General features: G+C 37.3%; 1 protein-coding gene across 2 annotated transcripts in view; it reads right to left on the bottom strand.

Annotated features, from left to right (window-relative positions):
- Dock11 (dedicator of cytokinesis 11) overlaps positions 1–23,958 on the bottom strand; it is a 187,577-nt gene that overhangs the window by 49,611 nt on the left and 114,008 nt on the right. Inside the window, exons 27-36 of one of the 2 annotated variants that reach the window (XM_029473424.1) lie at positions 22,423–22,494; positions 19,591–19,737; positions 18,154–18,237; positions 16,860–16,971; positions 16,329–16,367; positions 14,520–14,698; positions 12,316–12,432; positions 11,468–11,543; positions 10,809–10,918; positions 7,584–7,695 (exon numbers count right to left, since the gene is read on the bottom strand). In XM_029473424.1, the coding sequence (XP_029329284.1) occupies positions 7,584–7,695; positions 10,809–10,918; positions 11,468–11,543; positions 12,316–12,432; positions 14,520–14,698; positions 16,329–16,367; positions 16,860–16,971; positions 18,154–18,237; positions 19,591–19,737; positions 22,423–22,494 (1,048 nt within the window). The remainder of the gene's footprint in view (positions 1–7,583; positions 7,696–10,808; positions 10,919–11,467; positions 11,544–12,315; positions 12,433–14,519; positions 14,699–16,328; positions 16,368–16,859; positions 16,972–18,153; positions 18,238–19,590; positions 19,738–22,422; positions 22,495–23,958) is intronic. The other variant, XM_021154032.2, reaches the window with a different exon arrangement.

The raw sequence follows: 23,958 nt of genomic DNA, 5'->3' as shown, positions 1-23,958 counted from the left end.
TCTCTCTCTCTCTCTCTCTCTCTCTCTCTGAGACAGGGTTTCTCTGTATAGCTCTGGCTGTCCTGGAACTCACTTTGTAGACCAGGCTGGCCTCGGACTCAGAAATCCGCCTACCTCTGCCTCCCAAGTGCTGGGATCAAAGGTGTGCGCCACCACCGCCTGGCTGTCTACTCCTTTCTTTAGGCAGGATTTTACAGATTCCCAGGCTGGTCTTAAACATGTGCTCAGACTTTTTACTTCCTGCCTTACCTCCTGAGTGCTAGCATTCCAAACGTGTCTTGTGTCTCATCACACTGCACTCAAAAGAATACACATGCATATTTTCTTGTATTGATTTCAAATGAATAATGTAATCTTTATTTCAGATCCTAATCTTTTTATTTACTTTATAGATGTTCTTTTCAATGGTTAGTTCTAATCTTCCTACCATAGCTGAAGATGAAATAAGGAAACTTTTGTTTATTTTTTATACCCAAGGCTTAGCCAACTCTAAAATTTTATAGTGGCAGGTTTATGGGCAGTTTTCTAGAGAGAGTCAGGTGCTTTTATCTGCTACTTGAAGGGCTATGTTAACCAAAATATTTTAAGAATTTAGAGAAAGAGATTATCACCTTCCATTTTCTTCTTTGGATAATAACGCTGATGGTGTAGCTATGTGTCCAACTATTTCAGACGGAAGAATGTCTTAAACCTATCCACGTAAGTTTAACACATTTCTTTCATTTTTCCAAATAGACCCTGTATCTACCTACAGGGGGTTATTTTATTTGTTTTAGACAGGGGCCTCAGAGTCAAGGTTGACCTTGAATTCCTGATCCTCTTGCCTCTACTTTCCAAGTGCTGAGATAAAGGGAATGTACCACTCTGCCCAGCTCTGGCTAAAAAAATTAAAAAAAGAAAAAAATATTAATTTTTTGTCAGATAGCTTTCTTTTTGTACTCCTCTTATATACCTACAGTATTGGCTACCCTATTGTAAATGACAAAATCTTTTGTCATAAAAAGTAGAAAAACTACTGTCTTTTCTTTCACCAAAGCAACAGCCTTAGGTAGACAAAGATTGAGGAGACAATGCCAACCTTAAGATTGAGTGAGGAAGGATGAAGGGGTTCTGATGTTGCTTCTCCCATTTTTTAATACATTTTTTTCTGATACTGGGATCAAACCTAATACTCTATATGTGCTTGGAAAGTGCTCTATCACACAGCATATCACCAGTTCTTAAAAAATAATTTTCATTATTATATTTATTATTACATTTATTGTGCATGTTGGGAGCATGTTTAGAAGTTGGAGGACAACTTAAGTGTTCCATTTACACATATGAGCCTCCGGGACTGAATTCAGGTTACTCGGCAAATGCTATCTCCGTGGCCCGGGTTGAAGATGGGGTCTGGGTAGAAAATGTAGCCCAGACTGTATTTAAACTTTCCATTCCTTTACCTTTGCCTCTCACAAAGCATTTTCTTAATTTTATTTTTAAGTCGGGGGTCTAGAGTCTCAGGAGGTTGTAAAATGTTGGCCTGGAACTCATGATCTTCTCACCTTGGATCCAGCTGGGATTACGGCATGGGTCAGTGTCCTCACCTTACGCCAAAGTGTTTTTCTTTTTTGTTGTTAAATCAAACCATGAATATCAAACAGGTTTTAATGATTCTAAGTTATTAATCACTCATAATCAAAATGTTTTTGATATGAGTTGTTCTAAAATATCATTTGTTCTAAAAGATTAAGCCAACGGCAATTTCTCTCCTCCCCTCCCCCCCCCCCCCCCCCCCCCCCGCCCCCCGGCGTCTTTGCGTCTCCGTAGGTGGGTGGGCGGGGCTGGCGAGGTGCGCATGCGTGCCCCCTTGATAGTCTGAGGGCCTTCCCGCCTGGCCTCAGAGAGCCTCCGCGCCATCTTAGGCGGTGGTGGTGGGTTGTGGTTGCTCTCGCGCTCCGGTTGCTCTCATGCTCCGGCATTTTTTGGTTTTGTTTTCTTTCGGCCAAAAGCCTTTAGTTTCTGTCTAGGGCAAAAGAAACCGGGTCTTTCCGTCGGTCCTCAGCACCTGCTCTGCTGGACTGTGCCTTAAGGTAGCTTCTCGGCAGGTCTGTGACGGGGCGGCGGGCGGTGGGCGGCGGCGGGCGAGGCCTTCGAGGCCTTCGAGGCCTGTGAGGCCGCGGCCCCGCGGCGCCTGTTGCCTACAGGCAGGGCTGCCAGAGCTGCGAGTGCTCAGGGCTCACGGAGACGGGCCACGGGGGCTAGTGTCCTTCCTGTTAGAGGCTCCTCTCCTATTTCCTTGTCCCCCCCCACCCCCCTTTCTATTTTGTCACTGGCATGGCAAGTCGCTGGCCACAGCTCCATAGTTAAAAAGCCACCCGTGGTCCTGCTGGTCACTAGCCAGTGACAAGTACTCAGCAGACGCTCTCTGGCCATTTTGTCAGTGGTCCTGCCAAGGCGGGACAGGACTTGCAGGGACTCTAGGTTTCCAGGATGTCAGACAGGATAGAGGTCAGCAGTAGTGGGAGCGAAGACAGGGAAGACAGTAGAAAACCCACGCGGACAGGGAACATAAAGCTTAGCGTAAGTGATTTGGGGTCTGATGACTTTAAAAAGGTGTGGCTGACCCTGAAAGCGGTCCATGATAAAGAGCTTCACCGCTTACAGGTGAAATTAAGCAATATGAGAAAGGCGCGGTTGACAGAGGGAAGACGGTTTGGTGGCCCGGTACCAAAGGGTACTAAAACACTATCACAGACACTAGCACAGGCACTAGCACAGGCACCGACACAGGCACTAACACAGGCACCGACACAAGCACTAACACAGGCACCCAAAGCTTCCAGTTCAAAAGCTTGTGAGCGCTGTCTGGTGAACGAAATGTATAGGAATGTGCTACAGCAAGAATTTGGTAACATGCAACAAAAAAATCTAGTGCAGATTGCTGAGCTCACTGTAGAAAATATCAAATTAAAAGAAGAGAACAGAAAGCTTTTGGAAAGGCTAAAACCAACTCCTCCACGTGTTCAGTTGAGTTTTTCAGATAGTGATTATGAGGATTTCGTTGAAAGTACTCAAATGAAAATTAAACATGTGTATACAGTAGAGGAGCCTCCCCAGTCGGTACAAATAATGCCATATCCTAGGCATATTACAAAACCACATGATGAACAAAAAAAATCTCGATCTATATTAAAGGTAGTAGAAGCACCTCCACCACCAGATAAACCAACTTCACAAAACAGTCAGGAAATCCAGGTGGTCTCGGAGACTTCTTTTGTGGACTCTCCCTGTGTTGAGGAAAATGGTACCGAAGAGACCAATATATTACTGTCATGTACATGTTCTGTAAAAGCTGCATTGGATCCCTCAAAGAAAGATGAATCAGATACTTTATCAAAACCCCCTGAGGGAAAAAAGACTACTTCCACAGAAAAACGTGGACAGAATACCTTGGCTTGTAGCTTTTCCAGCAGTTCCTCTGGAGAACCTATAATAATAGTATCTGAAACTTCAGAGGAAAGTATGCCTTGTAATCCTAGTTCTGCACTGGCATCTTTGGAAATGAAAAGAGGGCAAAGTAGTACACAGGGGTTTCCTGTGGACTTCACTTCAAAATATATTCCAAAAAGGAGATTAACACACTCTGGTAGCAATCACAGTACTGATATTGCAGTGACATCTGGTCATGCTCCTTTGCTTTCCAGGGGAGACACTACTCTGAAAAGCACTCGTGAACCTGAAAGTATAAGACGTTTTGTAAAGAGGTCTAAGAGTGATTCGGAGAGATTTTTTCAGATATTGGGTTGAAAAGAAAAAGCAAATAGGAAAAATTGCAGTTTCCCTCCGGGTTTTCTTCTAAGGAAAATGTGTGTGTGTTCAATAAGATAGTATTCCTGTAAATTCAGACTATGCAACTAATAAAGCAATAGGACTTAAAACTCTGATTCATGCTATTTAAGACCCTAAAACAGTGAATTTCTGATACTAAAATATATAGACAGAGAAGGAAACTTCAAAATCCCCCTGTCCCTAGAACGATTGTGTATACATGGAGCAAAATTTGACATTAAAGTTACTAATTTTATAACAAAATTTTAAAAAATATGAGTTCCTGAAGGATATAAACTCATGAGAGTTCAACATTCAAATATACATAGAGTAATGAAAATACTATTAGACAAAGTCACTAGAACTAACACATTAAAAAGTATCTAGAAATAAATATTTTTTAGAAAAAAATGAGTATGACTTTATGGGATGCAGTGTGGCTTTAAACATGTAAGAGATTTGATGCAGACAACATATGAGTTGCTGAAATTGTCCTCTCTGAAACTACAAAGAATAGAACTACCTAGTTAAAAAGGGAAAAAAATATTTGGCAGACTAAGCAAAACCTATATTTGCAAGAGAAACTATTTAGTTCATAAGAAATAAAAGCCGTAGCTTTATCTACAACATCAAAACATGTATCGAGACTTGTCTGACTAGCAAAGTATGTGGTGACTGTACATGTGTGTACATTGGATTGGAAGGAGAGAAGTAGCCAGACGTATCTTTTCTCTCCCTCTTTTTTCTGTCCTTCTACTTTCTTTGTGCTCAGAGATACCCATTTTTACATTTCCCCCACGTATCTCTTGAATATCTTTTTTATTGTTGGCTCTTGGGATAGGTAAATTAATGATATAGGAATACTCTTGTTAAATTCATACAAAAAAAGAATGAATTTAACAAGAGTATTCTCATACTATAAAATTTTATTTAAAAACCAATACAGTATTTTTTCAACATCACAAAACTATTAAAATTGTTATGAAATGTTTTAGAATATTCATGGTTCCAGTAAATAAATCCCATAAACATCACAGAAACCCCATTAGTATCACAATCGGTTTCCATCTTCTCTCATTTTTTATCTTTGTGGGAAGGCAAAAAGCATTGTGTTGTGGTTGTTATTAGGTAATCTATTATTTCCTGAAATGAACCTCTGATTTTAAAACTCATTTTACTTCTTTTCCAAAACATGGAGGCCCATCATAGAGCTTCAGTCTTTCACTTCAATATAATTTTGAAAGTTTTATCCTAAGTTGTATATTCAGGAGACCAATGGATTGCAGTTATTTGTATTATTTTTCAACATGAGATGGTAGAATTCCAGCCTTTAGGGGGCCGAGGAAGAAAAATTTTGAATTCAAGGTTAGCCTGTTTGTTCTAGAACAAGCTAGGCTAAAAAGATCCATCTTAAAAAGAAAGAAATACTATTTTTGAGTTGTATTAATTTATTTAAGAGTTTCTTATTCATATGTGGCTAAGGGCTTTAATATTTCTGTAGCTAACTGGCTATTATCTAATAATCTGTATTATTTATATTATTTTGTATTATCAAAGAAAAACAAGTAATGTTTGCTAAAAATTGTTAAAGATAATCCTGGGTGTGTAGCACCAGAAAAAAATTTAAATGAGAAATAGTTGGGCATGCTAGCAGCAACCTCTAGTCCCAGCATTTGGAAGATTGGCAAGAAGATTGTGACTTTAACACTATCATTGACTATGAAAAGAAAAAGACTGTTGTATTGTTGTACTCGAGAATTTGCGATTCCTATCTGTTATAATGTTTCTTGGTCACAAAAATAAAATAATAGTTTTTTTTTTAATTTAGGGCATTTTTCTTTTTTTTTAAAATTAGGTATTTTTTTTATTTACATTTCAAATGTTATCCCTTTTCCTAGTATGTAATAGTTAAGAAAAATGTATAAAATAGGCTGGGAATGTATATCTCATGTGCTAGGCCCTGGGTTCATGTTTCTAGTACCCCCCCCAAAATAAGTGTTAAAATATGACCTAGGCATTAGCTTGACAGTGAAGCACTTGCCTAAGCATGTGCAAAGCCGAAGCCCTAGGTTTGTCATCTGACACCAGGGTATGTGTGTGTGTGAAACTGCCAAGTGTGATGGGAAAACAAATGAAACAGCCAAGTGTGGTGGGAAAACAAATGAAACAGCCAAGTGTGATGGGAAAACAAATGAAACAGCCATGTGTGATAGGAAAAAAATGAAACAGCCAAGTGTGATAGGAAAAAAATGAAACAGCCAAATGTGGCATGTACCCTTGTAATTCCAGCACTAAAGAGGCTGAAGCAAGAGGATCAAGAGATTGAGCCATCCTTATATATAGTATGACCTTGTCTCCAAAACTTACATAAATTGGGGCTGGAGAGATGACTCAGCAGTTATGAGTACTTGTTGCTCTTGAAAGGGCCTGCGTTCAGTTCCCAGCACCCACTCCGTGGCTCATAAAAACTCCAGGTCCAGAGGATCTCATGCTCTTTTTTGTGACCTCTGCAGGCACCAGGAATATATGTGGTACATATATACATAAAAAAGTAAAACAAGCAGGCATGATGGTGCATGCCTTTAATCCCAGCACTTGAGCAAAAGAGGATAGCCTGGTCTACACAGCGAGTACCAGGCCATTTAAGGTTGTATAATGAGATTCTGATAAAAAAAAAAAAGCCAAAAAGAGAAATAAAAAATAGTAAATCTAAAAAAAAAAAGTAAGTAATAGAACATTTGCATAAGATAGTTTTATGAGAATGATGATTAGAATTCAGGTGCTATTTTGAATTTATTTTAAATTTACCTACTGATTTTTGCAGTGCTGATAACTACTTTTGCTTTCTGTTTTGTATGTGTACTAGGAATTGAACCCAGAGTCTTACATATGCCAGCCACGTGTTTTACTATTGAACACTCCCCTTCGTTTACATTTACTTTGTTAACTGTCTATATTCATGAGGAAAAATATAATATTATATGTGTACACTGTATAATGCCTACTTAGGTAGATTTTATGTTCTTTAGACCTGCATACTTTTTGAGCAAATATAGAGAAATGGAAGAAGAGGGTGGGAATTTTGTAAATAAATGTGGCATTTGAGGAAAAGGTTAATTTTATTTTAACTCCTGAGGACATGACTTTAATCCCTTGTTTATAGATAGTCATATAAAGAGAAACTTGTAATGCAAGCAGATAATAACATTCTTCTCCAAGAAGAGAAGCAGGTTGACAGCCTGACTCCAGACAACATCAGGGATGCTGCAGAGACAATAACTGATTCCAGACAATGCCAGTGGTGCTGCAGAGATGACGACTGACTCCAGACAATACCAGTGATGCTATAGAGACAATGACTGACTCCAGACAACACCATTGGTACTAAAAAAGGCAATAGTAGCAACCCCTACCTTCAGAAAGCCCTGGTTTTTTGCTTCTATTTTTATGTTTTTCAAATCCTGGTTCAAATAAATGCTAAAATGTTAATTTTGTATTGTGATTATTTCCTTCCTGTGACATTAACTGCTTAACATATTTTATGATTTGCCTAAAACCCCTTAAACATTGTTGCATAATTTTTGTAAATTAATAGTTTTAAATTCTTTCAGACATTCAGATCCTAGAAACTAATTTTAATGTTCATCTTAAGGGATATTTTATGACTTAAATCTTTACAGAACTATTTCTAATATGTATGTTCTCAACTTACAGGCCTGATCCTATGAGGGGGGTATCTACTACAGTTCTTGCTGAATATGCCAGTCTCTCACCTTCAGAAATCATCTTTACTATGTATAAGTAGCACATCAAGAGGTTTCTGATTTCATACTGATCCAGACGATTATACTGGGATACACTACTCCTTGAAGAACTCTGTCGTGTCTGTAAGATAAAAGAGAGGAGACTTTAGGAAATAATATGGTAATTTTACACAGCCTTAAACTAAATTATTTTGTAACCACTAGTCCTATTGTGGAAAACTATAAATTTTAATAGTATATCTTACAGGTAAATGGGCTGAGTCTTCATTGCTACAGTATCTAGTGATATCACTAGAAATTATTTCAGGGTCTTAAAGATAGAGCCATTAATGATATATCTATGCTCTATTCCAATATGCTTTGTGTTTAATAATAAAAATCTAAAATACTCAAAAATTTCAGAAAGAATAGCTATTATGTGAAGGAGGGATTTGAGGTATGTGAAAATATAACAAAACTTTTTAGGGTTGGAGATAAAGTTGAGAAGTAGACCATTTGCCTATCATATGCAAGTTATGGGTTTAATTCCCCATCATCCTAAAAGTTACACTTTTAAATTTGAATCTCTTCCTAGAATTAATCAATATTCAACCCCCAATCATCAATTAATCTATTTAAAAATGGGTTGACATAAAATACAGGTGCTATGTTATACTCCACAGACCTAAAGAAGCTTAACAAGAAGGAAGGCCCAAGCAAGGAAGCTTGAATTTCACTTCGAAGGGGGAGGGAATGGGAAGGAAGGGGGTGGGGGTGGGGGAAAGGCAGATGGAGGGAGGGAACTGGGAGGGAGGGGAATGGGGGATTCTGGGTCAGGTATGGGGAAGGACAGGAGAGATGGCTACATGGCCATGAAAATTAATGGAAATCTATAGCTGACTCAGGTGAGGACATGGAGGGCATCTCCAGGAAGAAACAGACCCTGGGATAAGGGAGGCACCCAAGAGTCAATGGAGGTGACTTAAGCTGTGACTCAATACTTGGGGGATATGGAACCTGAAAAGGCCACCTCCAGTATCCAGACAAGAACCCCAGTGGAGTGATAGATGTACCAACTCACCCACAAAACTTTTAACCCAAAATGTATCCTGTCTACAAGTAATGCAGGCATGGGGAAGGGAGCAGAGACTGAGGGAATGACCAACCAATAACTGGCCCAACTTGAGACCCATCCCATGTGCAATCACCAATCCCTGACACTATTAGTGGTCCTCGGGTATGCTCGCAAACAGGAGCATGTTGTCCTCTTGAGAGGCTCCACCCAGGAGCTGACTCAGACAGATAGACACCCACAGCCAAACAGTGGGTGGAGCTTGGAGACTTATGGAAGAATATGAGGAAGGATTGTGGGCCCCAAAGTGGATAGGAACTCCATAGGAAGACCAACAGTCAACTAACCTGGATGCTTTGGGCCCTCAGAGACTGAACCACCAACCAAAGAACATACACGTGCCTCCCCGCTCATATGTAGTAGAGGAACAGCTTGACCTTCATGTGGGTCCTGAAAAAGCAGGGGCTATCCCAAAAGCTGTTGTCTGTATGTGGGATATGTTCTTCTAGCTGGGCTGCCTTGTCTGGCCTCACAGAGAATTGAAATGCCAGGGTTGGGGAGGGGATAGGGCCCCCATCCACTCAGATGAGAAGGGGAAGGGGGAAGAACTGTGAGAGGGGGTGACTAGGATGGGGGCAGTGGGTGGGATGTAAAGTGAATTAGTAAAAATTAAAATAAAAAATGTGCTGATACAATAATTAAGGAGGACCAGGTAATATTTCCAAATTAGATCAAAGTAATGTTGTTAATTGTTTAATGAGGTCTGTTTAAATCCCAAATAATGGCAAGATCTCATTTATTTGAGAATTTATATGAATAGAGTAACAATAATACAAAGTTTTACCATTGCTAATAAAATAGAGCTGAGCTAACAGGGTACATAAAACTAAGGATTTACTAAGGACTTTGAAATAGATTGAAACAAACCTTTGTTCTGATTGCTTGTCAGACATGTAATTACTAGTAAGTTATTTAGTTGCTCTGACCTTATCTATGATGGTGTCATCACAATTCAAAATAGTGTGAAATAGGAACCTTTGTGAATAAATTACTATTTACCCAAAGGCTCAAAGATGTCTATTCCAGTGGTTCTTAAGGGGTGCTTCCTACCAGCAGAATCAGCATCACCGAGGACTTAGAAACACAAATTAGCAGGCCCTGTTTCAGACCTACTGACCCTCTGAGGGGGGAGGTACAGCCATTTTAAGCCCTCCAGGTGACTGATGCACATCAAGTGTGCCACAAAATAGGAAAAATCTTATTTATAAACATGCATTCAGGTATGGCTGGCCAAAGTCAAAATTCCAGTTTTACTTAAAAACCATGAGTGGGGGGTTAGTATTTTAAAAAAATTTACAGACCTATCTAAGTAATATGATTCTATGACTTTACCTAGTGTGACAACTTTACTGTCTAGGATGTGGTTTGAAACTCAAGGCAGACACATTTTACATTTTAATGTTAGGCTTGAAACAATTTAATGGAAGAGTTGGCATACTCTAAGACCCTAAGTAATGCTGGAACTCTGAGAATATCAACTGGATGACCTAAAGTTTCCTCCAAATTAATGCTATTTTTTAAATAGAAAGAATGAATTAGCCATGCTCTGATATGTTTTAATTAAAGTGCAAGGTGGATTAGAAATTTTAAACTGGAACCACCCCCTCTAGATTACAGTGAACTATAGCAAAAGAAGGTAAGAGTTAGACTATGTGAGGATAATTGACTTATTCCCTATAAACAGCTTTAAGACAACGAGGTAAACTGGGCATCATGGTATTTTCCTGTCATTGTAATTACTCAGGAGGATGAGACAGGAAGACTGCTAAAAGCCAGAAGTTTGAGATCAGCCTGAGCAGTAAATTGGAGGAGGAAGCAGCAGGAGATTATGAGTTCAAGGATTGTCTGGGAGACATCATGAGCTTGAGGCATGCTTGAACGTTGTTGAAAAAACCCCTTCTCAAACTTCCACTAAAAATTTCATACTAACTATGCTTAAGGGAGAAAAAGACATCCAAGTAGCAGCTGCAAGGGTAGGAAAGTACGACTAAAATATTCAGGAATTGTGGGGTGCATTTTATAGACCCAGAAAAGACTACAAGAGCAGACAGCTCCATGTTTATTTTTTACAACTGTGGTAGCCCATTATGTCACCAGGTTATTCTATATGTTTAGGTTCTTACGTTTTCACTAGTGCACCCAGGGTCTGGAAATCCTGTTGCTCCTTCAGGAATAAGGGAACCTCTTGAATCTTCCCTCTTAATTCCATGACCATTTTGAAATGACCCATAGGCTGGAAAAAAGTTCAAGTCCTTGTTAGCAGCAGGAAGAACCATCAAAATATTTTTAAAACTACGTACTACATTATTTTAAGCACATATATGTTACAGGGAATAGATCCTGGTCTTCTACAAAATGTTAAATCCATAGATCAAAATGCTACAAGAAAACAAGTAAATGTTAAGTGATTTTCCCCTCTCAAAACAATTTGCTATGCATTATAGTTCCTTGGAAGTTCATGTAATAAAGCCATGTAATTCACAAAACAGCTTATTTACATTATAGATAAGGAAACACAAGCTTAGGAAAGTGGCTGCCCAATATTAGTGAAAGAAAAGAGGAAAGGAAACCAGTGTCATTTGTTTTTCCTTATCTTCTAGTTTTCCTACTGTACCTAGCCATCTTGTTTATGTTTAAATAAATTAGAAAACGTGACTGCATGTGAGTCATATTTTATTTAAACGTTAGAAGAGATCAGGATTTATCACAGAATATTTTAAAAGGAATAGAGGTTCATTCCTAAACATTTGTGTGATACATAAGCTTTAAAGTGATTAATTACCTGTGTCTTTGTCACTGGCCAGGCTCCCTCTGTTTGTAGGTGAAACAAAACCACATGGAAACTCATCCCTAGATGCCTGCAACAGAATATGATGCCGGAGTCATTTAACCATTTTTAAAACTAGCACCAAAAAAACCTGAATTAGATTTTACCCTGATTTTCAACAAAGCTTACTATGAAAGTTACATCAAGTACTATTAGTAGTTAAGTGGCACATCTCAAAAAATTGGCTGTTAGCTTGTTATAGTAATAATCATAACCTCTGACTATATATATATATATATATATATATATATATATATATGTACAAGAGCAGACAGCTCCATGTTTATTTTTTACAACTGTGGTAGCCCATTATGTCACCAGGTTATTCTATATGTTTAGGTTATATATATATATATACATATATATATATATGTATATATATATACACACATATATATGTACACACACATACACACACACACACATTTATCACTTCTCTTCCTTGGAGCCAGTGAAAATACTTGAAGTGTAACAAAAATATTTTTAAGTGAATGTGAGCTGCAAAAGAAGAGATACAGAGGCAGCTAAAGATTATTAGACACACAGACTCTGTACTTTGGCACTGGAGCCTACTGACAGAGTCTGTACTTTGGAACTAGGGCTTACTGAATTAAGATTTGTGTTCTAAGGCATTCTCCACATTATAGTTTGAGACACATTGCTCTAGGAAAAACAGTAGCAATGTAAATTGGACTAAAAAGTAAAATTCATAGGATTGAGATCATATAGCAGATGATGTCAATTCCACATGCATCAGATAAATCAAGATACAACTTGAGGCAGAAATACATTAACACACTTACAGAACTAGGCATGGCTGCACAGGAATACAGAGTATCTCGGCCTGCCAGTCGCTGGATATTTTCCAAGAGCAGTCCGACAAATGGGAGGTACAACTGCGCTATTTTGGCTTGCTGGTTCTGAAAAATATCAAAGCTTTATTGATTAATAATATGTATATGCTATAAATGAATGGGGTTGACCTCATATATCAGATTAAAAGACTAAAAGTGAGCTAATAGCTCCAAAACTTTGAGGTATGAGCTAATAGTTACAAAAATTGTCTAAGAACTGTGTTGCTGTTTGGACTTACTCAAAATACAGAGTCCAGTGACAGCTTTCAAACATAACCACATAAAGGAAAAGGTTGTTTGCAAGATCAGTACATGTGTTATTTACAATTTGGCAAAAATATTATCACAAACTACATAATATAACTTATATCTTAAAATGAAAGATCAATTTACCTCCAGACAGAATCATGAAAAAATTGGCAAGATTTGTAGATAAAAAAATCTTGGTAAATGAAAAATATGACATGGTAAAATGATAGGAAAAAAATCCACCTGTTAATCAGTTTTTCAAATTAGTCACAATAACAAATTATATCATAAGTTTGTTTAGATTTGAATATTAAAACTTTTGGATATATTATCAAACAGGAAATACTATGTTTCCTTGAGTTTCTCAATATTAGGAAGTAATTTGGGGTTATTCCAAATCCATTCAGTTTGTAGTTTAATTTTCTGCGCCCTTAAACTGCAATGTTAATGACTTTTAAATACATATTTAAGTAGTAGCAGACATCAACTAGAGCAATATAGGGCCACACATAAATAATGTTAAATGTATGTAAGATTTACAGCCACCTCCATGGTTTGACAATTAAATATTATCATAACTTTCTAGTATAAAGAAAAATTCATATTACATATTTTATATATGATATACTTTATATGTCTTATTAAAGAAGTATCAATATCATATTTATTTAGGGATATGTGTATATATTTAAAACATTACATTTGACCGCATGTGCATGGTAAAACTCTATATGATGTGTGTGTGTGTGTGTGTGTGTGTGTGTGTCCATATGAATGAAGGTGCCTTAGGAGGCCAGAACTATGGGATCTCCCTGGAACTGAAGTTACAGGTAGCTATAAGCTGCCAGATGCAGGTACTGGGAACCAAACTGCAGTCCTTTGCAAGAGCAGCAAGCACTCTTAACTCCTGATTCATCCATTATTCTAATCCCTGTAAGACTTTTCAAAAATCCTAGTTTATGGAATAAATAATGAAAGAGTTTGAGTGGCCCAAATATGTATATTAAATATAAAAAATACATAAAGCAACCTAATCTCATTTTCATTGCCATGTAAATACAGATCTTTATATATATTAATTTAAAAATATGATTTGAGAAGCTGGGGATACAGAGCTCAGTGGTAGAATATGTGGTCGCTATGTGCAGGACCAGGCTTGTTTCTTTCCCAGCATCAAATTATTAAAAGATGGTTTGAAACCAACAAACCCAGACACTAGGCAGATGCCAACAAGAGCCTGCTGACAGCAGCCTGATATAGCTGTCTCCTGGGAGGCTCTGCCAGTGCCTGGCAAATACAGAAGTTGATGCTCACAGTCATCCATTGGACAGAGCACAGGGTCCTCAATGAAGGAGCCAGAGAAATACCTAGGGAGCTGAAGGGGTCTGAAGCCCCATAGAAGGAACATCAATATGAACTATCCAGTACCCTCAGAGCTCCTTGTAACTATACCACCAATCAAAGAAAACACATGGTGGAACTTGTGACTCTAGGTGTATATGTAGCAGAGGATGGCCTAGTCGGTCATCAATGGGAGGACAGGCCCTGGGTCCTGTGAAGGCTCTATGCCTCAGTATAAGGGAATGCCAGGGCCACGAATGGGAGTTGGGGAACAAGGAAAGGGGGAGGGGATAGGGGATTTTCAGAGGGGAAACTAGGAAATGGGATAACATTTGAAATGTAAATAAAGAAAATATCTAATAAAAAATAGTTTGAGAATATGTTTTCCTTCAAGTTAATTTGTATGGCATTAAAAAAAAAACTTAATGGCCTGAAATGGGAAAAAATTGGTTTAAAAAATTACCTCTTCATCGATAACTCATACTATGCTCCTCACTGTAATCATCTTGATTGAAACATCTTAGTAGAAATTGACTAGTGTGCTACTGTACAGACAGCTTTACCTTGTGCTGGTATCTAGTATCAAATGCATGTTTGATCAAAAGATTCTTTATGACTGAGATAGCTGTATATCTGATCTCATAGTTGTCTTGAAGAGCAATGGAAGTTTCCCGCAGAAGTAGACCAACCAAGAAGTGATGCTTGCAATACTCATCTGATAAACTGTATTCAAGATTGGAATCTGCAGTACAATAAAATTTGTAGTTTTTAATACAAAATAAAAAAAAATTATTAGACAACTAAAATACTATAATTATTATTTGATCATCTGTGGCCAAGCTAGCAAGAACTATAAGATTATATTATTAATCAATGTAAACAATTCCTCTGTAGTACAGAATGAGCATGCAAAATTTTTCCTAATTAAGAACACTCTTAATTAGGGATAGCTGATTTATTTTAATTATTATTTCAGTCAGCAAGATACTTTCCCCCATAATTATTTCAAGTCTCAGTAAAATTACAATAGATTCTAGAATGAGATAATTCTGTATTTGGGTATCTTTTAACATATTTCTTTATTATCTGAAGAGATTTAATCTTAATTATAAGCTCAACTTCATAGATTAATGCTTGATTTCCTTATCCATTTAGATTTATAAAGTGGGAAAAGAAGAAAACAGGATTATGCCAACAGTATTATATATTGATTATTGTACTAATCATTACATACTGGCCTGAAGATTCATAGTAGATACAATGCTAATACAGAAAGCCACCAGATCACACATCAGTTCAGCATCAGCATCACATCTCACATCAATTCACCATCACATAGATACAGACCTTCCATTTCATAACATCACCACTGCCAACTGCATCTTTCACACCTTTTTAGACCTTTTGATCTCCATTAAATCCTCCACATTAATACTGTGGGACTTACAATAAATCAGAGGGGGGTTGGGATCAAATTTAGTAATTTCTGTAGTAGACTCTATTTCCATTTATTTTAGATAAAATGCCTTTCATTTCTTTTCTTTCTTTGGTCTGATTCAGAATGTAATGCAGTACAGTATATTCAGTTAGGACTGTTAAATGTTGCAAATTCTCCAACTTATTCCTAAATCTCAATGCCCTACCCACTCTTTCTTCCTACTGTTTTATCATTATCAAAAAGACAGGGACAAGTATGTGAGCCACACATGCTCTTAACTTAGTAACAGGTAGTTAGATAGTAGTACTATGGTCTTAAAATATTTTCCCATTTTGACTGGCTGTCATTTCACCACTTCTATACCCACTAACCCTGAGTAGAGACTTCCTTAAAGACCAAGACATATGACTCTCCTGCATTCTCATACTTTTTGTGAATTCCAATCATTTTCAAAATCCAAGGACAGTGTTGAATAACCAAGGTGGACTTATATGGATAGATTTTGTAAATGGCAAGTGATTTTTTTTTTTTGCTTCAGTGACTTGAATAATTTCAGTTTGGTGAAGCACACCTTCAAGACTGGCCAAGTAGCCGTTCAACAGGGTGATAGAGAAAGCAGCAAGCCTAAGGGAGGTGACAAACACTTAAAACAGACATTCAGCCCTTCCCCTAGCCCCAAGCTGATTTGTAGCAGAGGAACTTGCTTTCTAAGGACAGACATTTGAAAGTTGATTCTTCAGACAGCACTGAAGCTCATTTTTTCAGGGTAAATAAGCACTTGCCTTTAAGATTTGTAGGTACCAGAAACTGAAGGCTCACTTTGGCTAGGGAGGATTGGAAAAGCAAATAAAGCCCCCATTCATCTTGGCCATTCATCAAATCAATTGTGTTTAAACACAACATACTACTTTAGAGTGAACCGAGTTAAACCTACCTACTGAAGTCAAACGGTCCACCGCAAATGAAAAAAAATCTAATTAATATATGAAAAGAAAAGGGACAAATAAAAAACATAATAACATAAGAATAGTGCTATACAACAAAGCATTCAATAAAACTAGCAATGGAGATTAAAACTGAGGCATTTCATAAATTTACTGCACAAAAATTATCATTTTACTTTTTATATTTATTTTTGATGCTTTCAGCAGAGAGGCATTCATATACTTTCTCATTTCCTCTTAAATAAAATTCAGTACACTGTTATTATAGAAAGAAATTTTACTAGTGTCTGACATCTGTGTTTAGCAACAATATATGTAGCATATCCAAATTTTTCATACTAAGACTATTGCCACTGATAGAATGAAGGAAATGCAGAATGCCATTAATGAGCCTATCTTTAGATAGTAACAATTCTCAAGTTACCGCAAAGTTAACTGGTTTCATTAGAAAACATTATGCTACACTAGTACTATCACAAAAGGAATAACAATCCCAAACAACGGAAAATACAAATACATACCTTGAACTCTCTGTAATTTAGGTTTTGCAAATGCCATTGGCAAGTTCAGAGGAATGTAATGTTCATGATTGCAGATTGTTTGGAGAAATTCAAACTTGTATTCAGCAAGAACCTAAATGGTAAATTATATATCAGCTCTCATTTTGTAGGCATTTATTTGTTGATGATTGAAAAATACGACCTTAAGTTTCCTAACAGAAGTGAAGTGTTTATCTTCCAAAGTATACTTGTAGGTGCAATCTATACAGGAAAGAGTTAACATAGCCGGCCCTAGAGTGGTAGATTTAAAAAGGCCTGCTGCAACACTGATTGGGGGTCATTTGTAAAAGAGGATTCTGACATGTTCCCTCTGTGATAAAGTTGTGTTTCTTTCTACCAGTCTACTAGGTCCTTATCACAGAGGGAACATGTCAACCTCTGTACTTGGGCCAGGGGAAGGCCTTGCTATTCCTATGGATCAGGGTCACCTGGGGTCCTTGACATGGCTGTGCTCATGTCAGGAATGCACACGTATACAGGGGTATACTCACTTCCCACAGTTCTTACAGTAGAACTGGCTTTGTGTTAAAGCAGATCAAAAATTCTAGACCATCAGAAAGTAGAGTAGGTGTTCAACATAAATCACTGGTCTGGAATTTTGATTTGCAGAGGTTGACAGTGTGTGCATCCTGCATGACTACATCCTGAAAGTGGTCCCCTAAAGTGAACCCCCTACCTCGTCCATGAATTGTATATAATAAGCTTGCATCCCCATTCAGCTGTAGATAATAAACATACTGTGTTTCTAGACTTTTGGTATGTCTCCATCATGGCTCAGCCAACCCCAGGTTTTTCTGTATGTTTCTTCATTCCTGATCTCCACAGTTTGGTCAATCTCAAAGAACCCTAAACTCTAAAGAGAAATACTGCAGTCTTTTACTGTATTCTCACCCATAGTGGGAAAGTATGTCTTCATAAGAGGGGAAAAGCATGAGATGTCTCCATGGAGATCACCACAGCCTTCACTTGCTATCTTTTTCTTTCTTGATCCGGCTGGGTATCCATATCCTATCACTCTAATCGATGTTAGGCAGAATTAAAACTGTATGTTGAATTCTGTTAGTAAATTGCTGAATCTGTGGGTGGTCTTGGCAGCTCTCCTAACACTACTCATCAATCCTTGCTTTTAACAATACTTAAAGTACACAAATGAAAAGAGCAGTTCTGAATCCTCTAAAAGAGAATATAACTGTCACCTTCCACTTCATGCTTAAATGTCCAATAGGCTAACTACAACTATATCCTTAGAACTTACCTTAGGATCCTTAGGGCTAAATCCTGATATATAGTCATTTATCAAATTGAAAACAAATCCTCTGTCCATCAGTGTCAAGCAGCGCTAATAAAGCAAAGAAGGAAGATTAGTTATATAATTTTAAGTGTTTCTTATCAAGATGTTAAAGAATTTAAAAATCTGTTCTATACAAAGGGGATATCATTTTTATGGATAATATGAGAATAGCTGTCAAGATTTCTGGGTGACCTTAAAGAAAAAGAGAAAAAGTAAATTATCTATAGAATCAAGACTTACGGGCCTCAACTGTGTAATTTCCAAAACAACACACACACATAAATACATACCCACATGCATTACAATAAAACAAAAAGTAAAAAACTGACATCTTTTGTGAGTATAGGGATTTTTTGTCACCTCTCAAAGAACCTTACTGAGCAAAACAAATAATTCCTATGTATATGCATTAGCACATGTACCCTGTGCTGACAACAGCAAATAGGTAGGTACCTTTAGTTCAAACATTCAAAATTTGGGGCATGAGAAATGGTTCAGGGAGTAAGAGCCCTTGCTACACAAATAAGAAGACTTTAGTTAGAATCCAAACAGCTATGTAACAAAGAGCTGGGCATGGCCATATGTAATCCTGTACCTCTAGTGCCCAGTGACATGTGGATTGTGAGAGGCAGGAAGATTTCTAGGGCTTTAGGGCTGCTAGCCTAGCTCTAGGTTCAGTGACAGGCACTGTTGCAAAAGAACATGGCAATAAATGACAGGTGTGCTGCTCCAGTTCTCAGGGCGTATGCAATGGGTACATCTACACGCACATACACTCACACACTCACAACACTCTCTCTCTCTCTCTCTCTCTCTCTCTCTCTCTCTCTCTCTCTCTCACACACACACACACACACACACACACACACACACAGAGAGAGAGAGAGAGAGAGAGAGAGAGAGAGAGAGAGAGAGAGAGAGAAGATAAACCAAAAAGCCTATCAGACCAGAAAAATGGTTTAATTGCATAAAGATGTCAGAGTATGATAAAGAATGATGAGGACTGGCTGAGCCAACAATTGCTCCACCTAACAGCATTCCAATTGAAATGTATTTAAAATGTTTTGTGAAACAAGCATGGCCAGTCTTCTGGCTCAGACAGAGCCTTTTAATTAACTAGTTGCATCAGTGGGAGGGAGAGTAAACCTGGATAAACTGATCCATCAGTCCCAAGAGTTATTTCAACAGCCTTGAAAAGACCTAGTTAGAGCCAAGGGATATAGCTAAGGAGTGCTGCATTTTCCCAGCATGCAGAAGACATAGGTTCAATCATCAACAATGGGAAAAAATAAGTCAAACACCCAGCCTTTCCAGGAGAAAAGAGAACTGTTATTCCTTGGTCTTTCCAGATCCTGTCGGTGAAGAAAGCTCCTGAACATGTTTTGGCTTCCTTTAACTCACCTTTAGAAAGCTGGCTAAGCTATAATTCCCATTTCGGGACTCATCAGGAATCTCTGCATAGCGAATGGTCACATGGGGAATTATTGCAAGAAGCAGAGAATGTAAGACGTGATGATATGCCTCAGGAAACCTTTGGCCCCTGGGGAGCTTAAATACAAACAGAAAAAGAGTCAGAGGTTAAAAAAGTCTAAGGTAGATCAACTGTCATTTTACTTTCAAACATGTTCCATCATGGAAATGCCTTTAAAAAGTACATTTTTTGTCTTTCAACTAAAAATGACTTCAGTATTTGTTCAAAGTAAACTTTATTCTAGAGCAGTGGTTTTCAACCTTCTTAATGCTGTGATCTTCTAGTACAGTACCCCAAGTTGTGGTGACCCCAACCATAAAATTACTTTTGTTGCTACTTCATAACTGTAATTTTTTAAAGATTTATTTATTTATTATATGTAAGTACACTGTAGCTGTCCTCAGACACTCTAGAAGAGGGCATCAGATTTCATTACGGATGGTTGTAAGCCACCATGTGGTTGCTGGGATTTGAACTCGGGACCTTCGGAAGAGCAGTCGGCGCTCTTAACGACTGAGCCATCTCTCCAGCCCCATAACTGTAATTTTTCTACTGTTATGAATCATAATGTAAATATCTAATATGCAGGATATCTGATATGTGATGTGAAAGGGTCATTAGATCCCCCAACTGGGTTGTGACCCACATACTGAGAAACATTATTCTAGACTCTGAACTTATAGGAATGATCGGATTCTCTAATAATATAAGTGTCTGAAATTATTATTAGGCATAGCATGGATCAATACAACCCAGCTCTGGAACCCAAGCTCCTGCGATGCAGGCACACTTCTTTATTTTATTTTATTTTTTTAATTTTTTCTGGTACAGAACATGAGCATGTATCCCAATTTCCGTCAACTTATTCTATGAAATTCCTATGAGATGAATTTTCATTTCACATGCCTCAGTGATTTCTGTAACCAAGAAAACTTCTTTGTACAGGTTGTTTCTCGTTGAAATGCCTCAAATCTTAAGTGTTCGAAAACCTGAACCTGTCTGAGACCTGACTCTACACATGGAAAATTCCACACCTGATGGTGTGTTACTGATTGAAGTCAAAACACAGGTGCAAATGTAAAGCATAAAATTGTCTTCAGGCTATGTGTATACAGTATCCATGACACATGAATGAGTCTCATGTTTAGACATGCATCCTGTTCCCAAGATACCTATCTCAATGTGTATATGCAAATATTCTGAAACCTGAAAATGTCAAAAATCTGAAACCCTTCTGGTTCTAGGCATTTCAGTTCCGGAATTCTCAACATGTATCTTTAAAACAAAATTCAAAACCAAATAAGGGGCCTGGAGATTGCTCAGTGGAAAAAACTGTTTGCTGTCCAGTACCTGATGATCTGAGTTTGATACACTGAACCCACACATAGTGAAGGAGAGAACTAACTCCACAAAGTCCCAAAAATTCTCTGTAGCTCACACGGGGTCCCATCCATACACTACATATATATAACAACAACAACAATAACAATGACAAATAATATTAAAATAGAAAAAAGCAAGTAAATGTACACACCAAATTTTAGAAATATATTTCATATTATTACACAATGCAGAAATATTATACATGCAGAAATATACACATGATATTAATATTTGTCTAACGTACTTTTCACCCTTTCTTTGTTTTAATACCGAATATTTATTTAGTCTTAATACACACTAGACATGAAATAGCACATAGGCAGAAACAGATGTTTTCATTTGAGATGTATCCACAAGATACCACATTCATATAAACAAAAACAATAGTGATACATTTCAAAAAAAGAATTAATGTTGTGTTTTTTTATTGTTGTTCTAAAAATGTGTGTAACTGTTAGGAAAGGTAAGATTTTTGTGAATAATAGAATGAATTAGAACAGAATGCTCATGTGTGTATTCGCATGTGCCTAGGTTCAGATGTGTGAATAATGGAAATCAAAAATCCACCTGAGGTCTTGTTTGACAGGCATTATCACAGAACTCATGGAGTAGCCTAGGCTGGTTGCTTAAGAGCCCTTTTCACCCTTTCTATTATATACCTTAATCCTTTTTAATAGACAGAACAGATCTGATTTGCTACTTTTCTCCTCACTGAATCTTTTCAACAAAGTTTTATTTGAAAAAGTATATTTTATTTATGTGTATATGGAGGGAGTGTGGGGGTACTTGTAGAGTTCAAAGGAGAGTAACATTCTCAGAAGCTGGTGTAACAGGTAATTAGGAGTTGCCTGACATAGGTGCTTTGAACCACACTTGGGTCCTCTGCAAGAGCAACAAGCACTAAGCCATCTCTCCAGCAATCTAACATTGACATTGTTAAAAAGAAATGCAAACCATCAAAGTCAATGCATTTCGTATAGTAAATAACTGTAGGATATTACCTATGTCCTACCATAATTATTTCTAACTATTTAGGAGATGCTGCAAATTAAACTGTAAGAACACATGAACTGTGGGAGCTTAGATTTATGCAAACACTCATTGTTTCTATAAGCAAGACTTGAAAAGGGCAAGAATCATTAGAAAAAAAGATTTGTATATTATTGCTATGTGTAAAGCGTAGCTTTCTTTATATATGCTATAGGTTATTCTCATAAATATGTGCAATTACCGTTTATCAATTAAAAAGAGCCTAGTGTGATGGCTCAAGTCTATAATCCAAGCACTTGGGAGGTTGAACATGGGTTTGAGACAACAGGCTGTTTCAAACATAACTAATTCATTAGTTAATTAATTAAATGATTATTGAGCCTACTTACCTTAATTTTATTCTCTTCCAATAAGTATGTGGCCATCGACTTTGCAATTATTTCAAAGAAAAACCATGAGTACTGGAAAAAAAAACGCACACATGCCTTAATATACCCAAATATTTGAGGCTCTGAAACATAGGATAAGTTAACAGACATCTTGTTTCCAAAGTTTGATAACAATTCAGGTGACCCCAATTCACTATTAAATTCTTACAAAATACTTCTCAAGTGTTTTAGACAAAGAAAAGAAAGAAATGACACTGGATTATGGATTATCAACCATAATCCAGAGCAAGACCCCATTCCCAGGAATAGTTAGCTAACACAAAATACGCTCAATGTTTCTATAAGCATGCACAGTGGGAGAATAGAAGGGTTGCTTCATGGCAGGAATTTTTTACCAGTGATATTGTTTGGGGATGCCCATGGTTAGTGATGAGAGCAAGCCACTTTTAGTTATTTTTATTACTTCTAAATTCTCTACAATGAACACTTAAATGTCTTTATTAACATATATTAATTATATATTAAATGGGCTTAATGATGGCATTTCCATACATATATATAATATATTTTGATCATATTCACCCCAGTGCCCTCTCTTGTCCCTCTTTCACAAATAAAGGATAATCAACTTTGGCTGTGGTACAATACTGGCAATGCCTATATGACCTATATGGTTGGCCATATCATATAATTTGAAAGCTAGCATCAAGTCTCTGGCTATATCATATAATTTGAAAGCTAGCATCAAGTCTCTAGCTAACTCATCTCAAAAGGTCTGTAATAATTCTATCACCAATAAAGAAATAGTAAAAAAAAAAAAGAATTAGAATAATAGTTAACTGTTTATTGAGTACCTACTACCTGTTAAGTTAGGCATGAGGTAACACTGGCCCGGAGCTGGTAACTAGGCAGCCCCAGGTCCACAAAGTATACACAAAGTATGTAATAAACACAAGATTCTGCCTCATCCAAACTTTATCTTTTACATATTTAATTCAGAGCAGGGGGCGTATATGGAACAGGGAGAAGGCTCTGAAAGATACATATAAGAGAAGGAGGGAAGGTCTGGGACAAAAAGGATAAAGGGGAATAACATTTGAAAAGTAAATAAATAAAATAACCAATAAAAAATTGTTCATATAAAGTTTGCAAGTCCAATGGGCCTCTCTTTCCAGTGATGGCCGACTAGGCCATCTTTCGATACATATGCAGCTAGAGACAAGAGCTCCGGGGTACTGGTTAGTTCATCATGTTGTTCCNNCTATAGGGTTGCANNTCCCTTTANCTCCTTGGGTACTTTCTCTAGCTTCTCCATTGGGAGCCCTGTGATCCATCCAATAGCTNACTGTGAGCATCCACTTCTGTGTTTGCTAGGCCCCGGCATGTCATATTTTGTCCACTGAGCCAAACATACCAGATGTCTTTAAATAAAAGATTTAGACAGCAAAAAAAAAAAAAATTGTTCAATACAAAAAAAGGATATTAAAAAAAAGGATAAAATGAAAGATCACAACCAAGTATGGAGAGACTGGTTTT

The sequence above is a fragment of the Mus caroli genome, chromosome X, assembly GCF_900094665.2.
Source record: "Mus caroli chromosome X, CAROLI_EIJ_v1.1, whole genome shotgun sequence".
Classification (NCBI taxonomy): domain Eukaryota; kingdom Metazoa; phylum Chordata; class Mammalia; order Rodentia; family Muridae; genus Mus; species Mus caroli.
Note: the sequence above shows the minus strand (reverse complement) of the source record. Positions and strands in the feature narration are given on the sequence as shown.